This window comes from Athene cunicularia, assembly GCF_003259725.1.
Source record: "Athene cunicularia isolate RWA chromosome 12 unlocalized genomic scaffold, athCun1 chr12_part1, whole genome shotgun sequence".
Lineage (NCBI taxonomy): Eukaryota > Metazoa > Chordata > Aves > Strigiformes > Strigidae > Athene > Athene cunicularia.
In genome coordinates this window covers 12,112,874-12,123,960 of record NW_020799116.1, presented here as the reverse complement: position 1 = coordinate 12,123,960, position 11,087 = coordinate 12,112,874, and the positions used below count along the sequence as shown (strand labels likewise).

The 11,087-nt window shown below is 40.1% G+C and overlaps 1 protein-coding gene across 1 annotated transcript; it reads right to left on the bottom strand.

Annotated features, from left to right (window-relative positions):
- Positions 1-2,010: 2,010 nt before the first annotated feature.
- On the bottom strand, positions 2,011-10,618 carry ARL8B (ADP ribosylation factor like GTPase 8B). The gene is made up of 6 exons (XM_026857450.1): positions 10,539-10,618; positions 9,841-9,914; positions 9,321-9,414; positions 8,650-8,717; positions 8,343-8,413; positions 2,011-6,986 (listed from the first exon to the last, which is right to left on the bottom strand). The coding sequence occupies exons 1-6, from the start codon at positions 10,596-10,598 to the stop codon at positions 6,937-6,939; spliced, it is 417 nt and encodes a 138-aa protein (XP_026713251.1). The 5' UTR covers positions 10,599-10,618; the 3' UTR covers positions 2,011-6,936.
- Positions 10,619-11,087: the final 469 nt, after the last annotated feature.

Below are 11,087 nucleotides of genomic sequence, written 5' to 3'. Positions count from 1 at the left end.
TGGCACGGCCCGGGGGCGGGGCGGCGAGAGGCCGCGGCGGCCGCCCCGCCCGGGTCAAAAGGTCAGGCCTAGGCCGGGAGTCTAAGACAGGCCTGGCGGCCACGGTGCTACCTGGGAAGGGTGAAGAACGAGAAATTAGTGTTTTCCAAGCAAACAACACCCCCCCCGAACCGTTAATATATCTTGTAACCCACTCCTGCTGCTAGCACCGGGACACCCTCACCCCAACCTGCAGCAACAAAACAGCTTTCCTCCGCGCCTGAGGGAGAGCGCAGGCACGGAGGGAGGGCAGACGCTCGGCAGAAGCCATGCCGCACTCCTGGGCCACGGAAGCGAGATGCAGGTCTTCCCTTCACCACCGGGCAGAACCGACGGCCCAAGCCCTCAAAACAGCGAGATGGAACACAGAGTGATGGCTGTGACCATGGCAGGGAAACGAGGCACAAGAGCAGAGAACAAGCTGCAAGGCAGCTGGAGTTTTCAGAAAGCAGCGTAAATAGAAAAGCTGACAAATGCCACTTGGAGATATGAAAGTGAAAAATAGAGTGAGGCAGTGCTTGGTAAAAACAAAACCCTTCAAGGACAACCAAAGGAACAGAAAAGCGAGTAAAGAAACTACAGCTGGGGAGGTAAAAAGGAGACACATCTCTGAGCTACTCCAGAAACCTTGACAGCATCACCAGTAACTGTGGTTGTAAGCGTGACTGCTTTGTTGCTAAACTAAGGACTGCTGTTCACTCTAGCATTGCATCCTTTCAGCAAGAAAGGGCATGATTTGTTACAAAGAAATAATATAAATAATAATAATAATAATATGAAAAATCCCTATGCAGGAAGACTGTTATCATGCATAGACAGACAACCACACAGTAATGATTTGTCTTCAGCCTGTATTTTATATTTTCTATTTCGGAAGTCAAATCTTGCTCTGTGATTTCCATTCATTGCAACAGAACAGTGGAACGAATAAATAAAATTTTTTTAAAAAGCACAATTCAGCGGTCCATCAAGACTTCTGTACGCAGACTCCTGTTAAAATCCTCTATAGCCTGTTTAAACATAGAAGATTGAGGAAAGGAACTGAAAGCAACTTCAATCTGTGGAAATCACACATCTTTTTAATGATTTTCCCCTCATGCACCAGAAATGTCATTCACACCAAGGAGATTAATTTCCTGACTAAAAAATGAGGAAAATCCCTCATTGCTGAAGAGACTGAAATATCTTTCTACATCCCAAATTAACACAGTTATACAGAAGCAACTTACCAGTTTACTTCACTAAGACTCTGTGAGAATCAAGTTTAGCTTTAAATTTCACACATCACAACAGTTTTTCTTTCTCTATTCATGTAGTTGCTTTGTTTGTTGAGTAATATTTTTTATGACCTTCTATCCAACAGGTCTTCTCAGAAACACAAATGAGACCAACAAATGCTTTCAGCATCTGAAGCAAAGCCGTAATCAGAAATTACAGTTTCACAGACTACTCAGAAAGAAAGTTGCTCCCCATGGAGCACAAGGCTTACAGTCACACTCTCAAGATGTAGTTAATGCTCCTACCAGTTTCCACAGAAACCACTCTGCTAACACACAGCACACACTGACCAAGCATCAACCAGGCAACTGCATTCATCTTTGGGGTTTTTTTAAGACAAAACCATGAAGTTTAGAATTCATTTAGTTAGCCTCATTCATATACTGAAGATTACCATTTATGACAATGTTTAAAACGAAAAGTTTCCTAATTAGGCCAGGAAAGACTTCTTGAATTTACTACCTGGATTTATCTGCCTACAGGAAAGTGATGCCAGCTACTCTCTTCACTGTTAGAAGAGTGCTTCAAGGAGCCAACCTCTTCACTCTTCCAGGTGATCTAAAGAATTAAATTTTAGCACAGGTATCTTCAGTTTAGCTTGAGTGTGTTTCCCACAACTTGGTAATGAGGACTTCTTACATACTTCTAGCAATAACAAAAGCAGCTGTACTAGACATGAATATGCAAAAGAAGGGTTTTCAACAACACTTTATTGAAGCACTTCAAAATGATCACAATGATAGATGTTGCCTTTAACAGAATAAAACCTATAATGTCGTAATTAAAAGGCACTAATCCTGGCACAAAGGTCTACTTACCCACCTTCCACTGTGATGGAAATAAAAACATCAAGTATTTTCCTTTTCCAATAGCATGTGCATACCCCCTTTGAGTGCCATTCTGTGTTTGTCATTTAAGTGACATGTAAAAGAAACTCCCCGATGTTTCACCAAGGCATACTGTAATGTTCAGCATCTGTAGTCCTAAAGCAATAGACTACTCATTGAAAGTTTATGATCTAGTGAGACAAATCATTCTACACGCACATTTTGGGAATAAAAATCCTGAAGCACAGTCTCAGGCATTCACACATTACCTCTCCTTTAACACAATTCACTGTTTTGCTGTTCGTGTAATCGGCAATGCGCCACTCTTGGCAAAATAGCTTCAATAACCTGATTTACAGTCCCTATTTAGAATTCCCACAGCTCTCCAGTCAGGGTCAGTGCAAAAGCAAGCCAGCAGGGAGCAGTGCTGGGGCATGCGGCCGGGAAGAAGAGCAGTTCTTTCACATCCAGTAAACACACAAAGCCACTCATGACATGCATTTTGCACAGCCACAATAACTATAAAATTAAACCTTAGAAAAGTTAAAAGCTCGATAATCCATCTAAATCATACTTCAAGTTATGATAGATCCCTGCACAACATTCCTATATTAATTTAACCAGAGAGACTGTTTAAGGCATTTTCTTTGGCCTCCTTTCTTCTACCAGAAAGTAAAGATTATGCAGTTTTTCACGTCAGCATCCAAAAAGGACCATCTCCAACCTGTTTCCATAAAGATACAAGGAGAAAACATGAATCGATATAGATCATGAAACAGCTCCACATTTCTCATGTTGCCAAGTGCTAGGACAGAACTGCTCTGTGCAACTGCTAAGACACTCAACTGTACTCGGAGTGATGATGAGAATTATACTGCACTGTAATTGCACTTGAAGAAATCACCATCCACACTGAAGTTGACAGGACATTAGCACTCCAAGGAAAACCTTCACACCGCCCAGTGCTGTGGGTACACGCACAAACATTTCTTCCCAGTCTAGTCTAGAGATATGCTGCTCTGTGATCAGTAAAATGATCACTTGTACTGAACAAAACCAACAACTATTTAGAGTTGACAGCTATTTTAAAGCATTGAGACATTACACAATACCAGCACATCATGGGGTCATAAAGGTATGACTGGTGTCTAACTGCCATGCATATTCATGACTAAGAGTTCTCTCTGGCTCAATATTTGCCTTCTCACAGGACCCAGTTTTCTTAATATGTTAATGGTCAAGGCCTACTGCAGATACATCAGAAGAGAGTTTCAAGACTACAGCTATGGACTTTTAAGTATAATAATTTACTAAATGCATCCCCAAAAGCAACTTCTTAAGAGAATGGCAGATTTAATCAGTCTTTTGTTACTGTCCAGGCTCACTGCAGAACCCAAGACAAGTAATCATGAGAGATTAGATTGGCCCAACAGATTTCCAGAAGCAGAACACAGCTATAGCATCCAAGTTCAGCAGACAACACCACTAACGCTCATCTTGGGCTCCACACCTTTATTAGAACATAAAAGGTTTTAACCTTGGACTTAACTGTGCCAGATGAGTGAGTAGGTTTGGTTTTTTCCAGTCCAAGGCTGAAAGGTAGCAACAGCAGCCTTACTTCTCTAAAAAGACTACACTTCCCTCCTGTTTCAAAATGAAGGTAGTTGTAAAGTTAATCAACCCCTCAAACAGAAGTAACATAAACCTCTGCACTGGATTCAAATAGTCTCCTCAAGGTCTACACTTCTGTTTTGTGAGTAGCTGAAGGCATCTGGAAGAACTGTACAAGAGCAGTGAAAACCTAGGTGGAATCATTTTGTGAAGTAATGCAAACATACTTTGTAGCACACACACATCATAGGTGGCCAGTGTAGCTCTCCTTGCTATTTACATGTAGATGTAGAAACTGTTACTTAAATATCACATCAACCAAACAGCTGTTGCCCAAGTTCAAACCACAGCTGATTTCAGTGATCAGCACTGGTATCAGACCAACCAGAGTGACGAATCTCACAGCAGTAATACTGTTTTCAGATTTTTGCATCTAGAGGTATTTTGCTATGAACGTTAACTCCAGGTAGCTTGTTTTATATGCAGGAAGCCCCATCAGCTGAAGGAATAAGCACATGATCTTTTACTCAACAGTTCATTAGTTGAGTTACATGTGAAGGATACTAACTGACCAGTACCCAGGCCTAAAAACTAACCTGTTACACCACAGTAAGTCTGAAAGCTTACATGGAGGCAGGCCGGGAGTAGAAGACATCCACTTTGTTACCATTACTTGGAAGATGTTGACATACAGTCCTAAAAGTTAATCAGTGATCCAAGAGAAATTAATGCAACAAAGCACTTGGGAAGAGCAGTCAGTGTAAGTTCAGATTAAAATAATGATGAAGATTTTGTTCAAGACCTCAGACACAGAAAGCCTCACTTTCCAATGAGGTAAGAATTTTATGCTTTAATGGACAGTGAATGATCAGGCACTGCTAGATCTGACACTTGTGCTAGAAAAGCAAAGGTTTTACTCTAGGCTTGATGACGAGAAACAAGCTTGTAGACACATGCATTTTTTCTCCTGAAAACAGCTCCAGAAGGCTGCCCCTACTTAAGACTCTTCAGCTGACCAGTGCTTTTCATAAACATCAAATGCACTGAAGTTTGCTGAGACTGACTAGGTAAGCTTCCTCATGCATGCTGAGAAAGCCCCAGGCCTGAAAGGTAGTTTTATAAGCATTTCACTCAAGTAGCTGAAACACAGAACGTAAAGAACCTCAGGTATTTACCAAGCCTTCTTCCCCCACTGTAATCCTGTGAGAGGAGACATCCCATAATGTATCTCCATGAGTTAAGCCACATCAACTCAAGTCAGTCAGTTAAGTGTCAATACAACCCTCAAAACATAAGTTTATTGAATAAAGCTGAAGAGCAGTAAACCAACATATGCATCCACCTAAATAAAAAAATTCACGTATTTACAAAGTTCAGTAATTGTATAAGTTGTTCACATGCAGAGAGTAATGCACAGGTTAACAACTGGTAGTGTTTGGATGCCATAAACGCTGAAAGCAGTGAAGTATATAAACACCAAACACATCAAGTTTAGCTATAGGCCAGTTAACTAAACAGTGACCTGGTCCCCCACAAAGATTCACACATTCTAGTTTAGTTTCCTTATTTTAGGCACAAGCAAGTTTGCTAAATAAAAGTAACTGTAGCAGTTCCTGGTGAACTAGGGACTACAGTAGCAAGTTAATATACCCTCTCCTCTACAGCACCAGAGTATGAATTAATTGAAATCATGCTTCAGAGAACTGAAAGGGGACAAAAAGTTAAAATGCAAGTTCAGACTGAATGCAGGCAGCATGTAGTGTCTGTGCAACAGTGCCATAGTTGGTGCAGAACAGTAAGGCCATGGCAGTCCAAATTAAAACTGGCTTGTCATAACTGATATGGACTAAACGGTGTTCGCAACCAAAGACTTGGATGTAATGCAAACTCTACATTAAGGTGAAGAATCACACACAGTGTGAGGTAACACAAGCAGGTGTACCATGTATTTGCATACACTAGTAAGCTACACTGACATTACTGTATGAACAAACCAGTCTTAACAAGTCTGTCCCTTTAAATATACTGAAGTCATTGAGAAAGTAAAGCTACAAAAACATGACAATCTTTAGTTTATACATACTTCCCCCTATACTGTAGGAGCTAATCAAGAAACAGGATCAATTCATTGGCTCTCTTGTGCTTTGACACAGTAGAACATTTCATCTTGCAACTTACAGACTTTGCACATGGTTACATCAAGAAAGCAGGCAGGTCTAGAGTTGTCACAATAGCCTAGATATTCCATAGCACCAGATGAAACTGTGCCCAGCCATTTCATGAGCAGGAGAGACACTAGACAATTACATAGATATTGTGCTAAAGGTCAACAACTGACTATACAAAAACATCAGTAATTTAGGTGTCATGCAGCTGCTCAGAATGTGTGTTCTGGTTTCAGATAGAGACCACTAGTATCTGTAGATAGAAAAATGTATTTGAACAAAGTCTGATGTTCCTAGCAATTGGTTTTCATGCTGGAATACTCAAATTTTTTTGAAAGTTTGACAGAACAGTCCATTCCCATCCCCCACACAAATGTTAAACAGAAGCAACAAAATTATTTTAAACAGTTGACTCTTTCCTAATTCATCATGAGTTTTCTTTTTCAACTGACAGGATAATATCTCAGCTGTAGATTAGTGATGCTGATCTATGCCTTGTGCTCCCCTCTGCAAACAGTTTCCATTTCTCTGCTTACATACACACATCACATGCATTTGTGAGATAAATCAGTATCCCACAACTCACGCTTAAATGTTTTCTAACTGCTGTATGTGGCATCTTACAGAATCTTAATGCTGTCAAGCATCAGCATCTTCAAGCCACTAAACACTAGAAATAAAACACTTGCTGAAAATCATATAAAAACCTGGCCCTGAAAAACCAGAACAGAGTGTACCATCATAGTTAACATGGTAGAGATATTTTTTTTTTAAAAAGCCCCCCCTACAACCCTCCCACCATAGATGGTTGTAAAATAAATATTTGTGCTGACTTTATCATGACAACTCTAGTTGTTTTGTGACAGAATAGGAATACAAGTCTTCAGCAGTGCACATGAGAAATGAACCGTGAAAAGGCAGATTCTTGATACAGGATTTTTGGGTAATATCTCATTATGGAGGGAAGTGGACAATTGAGATTATGGCCAACTGGTACTGGAGATTCCAAGAAGACTTCAGCTTCTTCTAGATTTTGAATGCTGAATAAGCCACTGAAGCGTGATATCTAGAGAGAGAGAGAAGAGAAGTTCCATGTTCAGGTGTCTATCTGTATTTGTACAACCAGCATCGCTTCGGTATGCCAGTGCCCTCAAATACACAACAGGAACATCCAACCCTTCTCTAGAGGATGGACCAAGACAGATCAACAGAATGATTTTTTTGAATGCTTGCTGTCAGTACTTTGGTCCTAGAACTGCCCAGCATTCTTTAAGTAACATTTAAAGGAACTGCCCCAGACATCCTGGTTCCTCTACATGTCTAGGAAAAGAGACATCCCCTAATCTGATACTTTGGGATGGCTTGCATAGTTTTAGATCAACATTGCTCTATTTATCCAGTCTGCTCTCATCAGGGGAGGAGAGGCAAAGTTCATTTTGCCCTACAGTACAAGGCATCAAGCTCCTCCATGCTTGAGAGAGGGTCTCCTACACAGCTGTGCTGTGAGCCTTGTGCAGGAGATATGACAGATCTGCTTCTCCTATCCACCATGTTTGAATCTTTAACTGATGGTAAGGTGACAGGGACTTCTTGGATAAGAAGCCAGAAGAGTTCCATAGGTTGTTCATCCTTCTTGGAAAGAAGTTGAGTCCTTGATATAGAGCAGTTCTGGTATCTTCTATAGCTTGTTCCTGTGACCACCAGGCTGAAGTTTCCCTCATCAGTAAACTCAGGTTAGCCTGCCAAGGAACCAGTGTTAATCTCATGGCAGCCACCAGAAGGCATCAGGAGAAGGATGGCAAGTACTGTGTTTCCATTCAGTTGGGATTACTCAGTTTATTTACAATACTAGTGTCAAGTACTTGGTATTACACAGTACCACGGTTTCTGCTTTTGAACTCCAAAAATTATAAAGCAATTCATGTCAGCACCAGAAAAATTTGAGGTTTTGGCTGCACGGAGTAGTGATTAGCATAGGCCACAACATGAACTGCTTTGATAAGACAGCAAAGGAAGATGATTATTTCAAGGGAATGACTGCTGAGGAAAAACTTGCTGCAAGTACTTGCTAGCCTCGTAAGTGAGGCAGAGTTGAGAGTATCTGATAGAATTATAAAATCATTGAGGCAAGCTAATAGGGAGACCAGCCAGCTATTTGCTGCAAACTAACTAAAGAGCGGCAGACGACTTCACAGAAGACTGACATGTTTTGAAAACTACAATCCCTACAACTTTAATACCAGTCAAGCCTTCATCACTGCCATCAGGAGTTACACCAAATTTAATCAGTGCATTTACACATTGTTTTCCGATTTGTTACCAGTTTCCTGAAGCCAGGAAGCTTGTGTTTAAGAAGTTACAATCCCCCAATCCATCCTCTGACAGCTCTTCATAATCCTTAGCGTTTTAGGTTAATAGTTACCTATATTATCTTTCTCTTTGCAAGAAATTGAGTAGCAGCAGATTTCTCTGTCCTGAATAGCAGCAAGGTTCCTATGAAAGAGAGAACAATTCAACATACATTTCACTTACAATAAGGACACTTAAACTGAGAATCTAAACTCTTCCCTTCACCTCCTGCACATAACTTGTTTCTGTACGATGTTTCAGCTGCCTCTTGTTGCTGGGTTTTCTACTTACAAGTGCAAGCTTCTTGATCTAATAACCCTATGTACATGAATTAATTTATTGACTTAAAGTAGCCTTTCTTACAAAGGTTTAAGACTTACATCTTTTCAATTAGCTGTTTCTCATCCAAAGCATTAGGAAGGTCTCTCTTATTTCCAAGTACTAGAACCTGAAATCCAGAGCAGAAGGAAACAAGGGTTTTTTTAAAAAAAAAAAAAACAGAACAAACCAAAACACAACCAAACGAACAACACAAAAAACAAACTTCAGGAGAGCCTGTTTGACAAGGAGCCTGCACTGGGCTATTAAATCTAACAGAATGAGACATTCGCTACTAAACCAGATCAAGAAGAAAGACTGACCTAATCACAGGGAAAGAGCGAGTACAAATAAACTGTTATCTGCAAAAAGCAAGCATGAGAACACATCAGTTCATAAAACTGAGAACAATCCTAGTTTACTTCTGTACTGCACTCTTGTTAACCTGTACTATAGTAGACTCTAGAAGAAAACACAAACTCATACTATGGAGTACCCTAAACTACTGTTCCAATTTTATCTTTTTTGTATGCACTGAACAAGAATAAGATCACTGAAAGATGAGGTGAACAATTTGATTTAAGGCACTAGGGGCTGGTATTGTTCATGATTATACTAACCAGTAAAGTCAGGCCTTACACTTGACTTAAGCATTTAGGCCAGACTTCAGAGTTGCTGAAGTTATAAACATTCCCCAAGCAAGTTTGATACCTTTTAAAGCAATATTACTTACAGGGATTCCTTGTAACTGTGGCTTATCTAGAAGATTGTGCAGCTCATTTCGAGAAGCTTCTATTTTTTCACGATCTGCAGCATCTACCATGTAGCTTTAAAGAGAATTTAAGGTTAGGTCAGTGAGACTGAACTACTTCAGAAACAGCAGTGTTTTCTTTACACTGTCAGTTTTGAGTGCATTCAACAAGGCTTTAAACAAAGGTAGGTCTACTGAGTAAAGAATCTGGTTCTTTTTAAAAAATTCTCTAAGATCAGAGTAGATGAAAGATTCTTCCAGTTAGATAGCACTGCCACCCAGTTCAGACAGGAATTAGTTAGTACTCCAGAGCAGACACTGATAAGAAAATAACCCTTCTTGAACCCTGAACTAAAGGGTAAAAAAAGGTCAATGTGGTTGCAGTACAGTTTCAAAATTAAAAACAAGTACTACCGAGTCGAGCATACACTGTTAGAAAGGCTACACGCAGAAGAGAAGCAAATCTGAAGTTAAGTACTAACTGAAGGAAGTCGACACTTACACAATAGCATTAACTCCTCTGCAATATCGCTCCCACATGCTTCGGAATCGTGGCTGCCCTCCTATATCCCAAATCTTAAGGCAAGGGGAAAAAGACAATTTAGCCACGCACTATGTTTAAACAGCACGCAAAGATAAAACAAGAAATCAAAACACAGTTCTTCCTTTCTCTTTAGGCCAGCTGCAAGACCTCTTGCATATTAGAAGAGAAATAATCCCTTGTACAGCTACTCAAAGCTTGCAGGCCCAATAGCATAAGATTCAAACTAGAGCATCTTACACTGGATGCAAGAACACACCTGTGTACTAAGTTTACAAACGTACAGGAAAGTAAGTAAGATATATTGACCTAAAACTGCTTTTGACATAAGCTTTCCCTTAAGTAGTGATGAGCCAAAAAGGAGGATCTCTGGGCCCTTAACATGCGATAGCTCAGATTAAAGACAGACAGAATCATCACAAAATTGCTTTAACTAGTCCACGAACCTGGAAACCACACACAGATTCTCATTTAAGAAACCCAATAAATAAATATAAGTGTATTCTTAACCTATTTGTCAGATTTAGCTGAGCCTCTTCAGTTTCCTACATTTGTCCCAATGGTGGAAGTTTGCATGAGCAAACATACAAATTTTAAACTAGAAGCTGAAGACAGCCTTGCATGGGTTTAAAAAGAGACAGCCAGCAATGGTAACATACCTTTATTGTAACATTACCCTTTGTAACTTTTCTCATGTTGAAGCCCACAGTAGGAATCATGTCTTCACTGAATTGACCTGACTGGAAAAAAAAGAAAATTATATTTAGTGCTTCTCTGATGCAGCTAGTTTACACTGTAAAATATCATAAGCTTCTTCTAACCATTTGCCTTCCAACTGAAGGCTTCATAGCCAAGAAGTCATAGATATTATACTCATGTGTACTGAAGCCTGTAAGAAGTCAGTCAAGTCATTTCTTACAAGCACTTTTATTTTTCAAGCCTTGAGGCAGTCAGGGGAGCAAAGTTACTTAGGGAGAACAGCTTTGCATAGCTTAACAGATGGACAGCCAGGGCAACTGTAGGAAAGAGCCATTCACCTACTCATGCTGGACCCAAGTTCTGTATGCCAGGATCTCCTAAGTTACCTGGAATCTAGAAATATCCAGAAATTTTTCCTCTGATGCAAGGTACTCTATGGACAACATTTACAGCAATAAATCACTCTTGTGGAGAAAGCCTCCAACCCACAGGTATGAGTTAACTCCCTG

Bases quoted from the DNA above. Each gene is read 5' to 3' on its own strand.
- ARL8B (XM_026857450.1), bottom strand. From the start codon at position 10,598: ATGATTCCTACTGTGGGCTTCAACATGAGAAAAGTTACAAAGGGTAAT. The intron at 8,414-8,649 runs GTAAGTCTTAAA...TCTCTTTCATAG, and splicing joins AAACAGCTAATTGAAAAGAT to GAACCTTGCTGCTATTCAGG. The intron at 6,987-8,342 runs GTAACTATTAAC...CTCTCTCTCTAG, and splicing joins CAAAGAGAAAGATAATATAG to ATATCACGCTTCAGTGGCTT.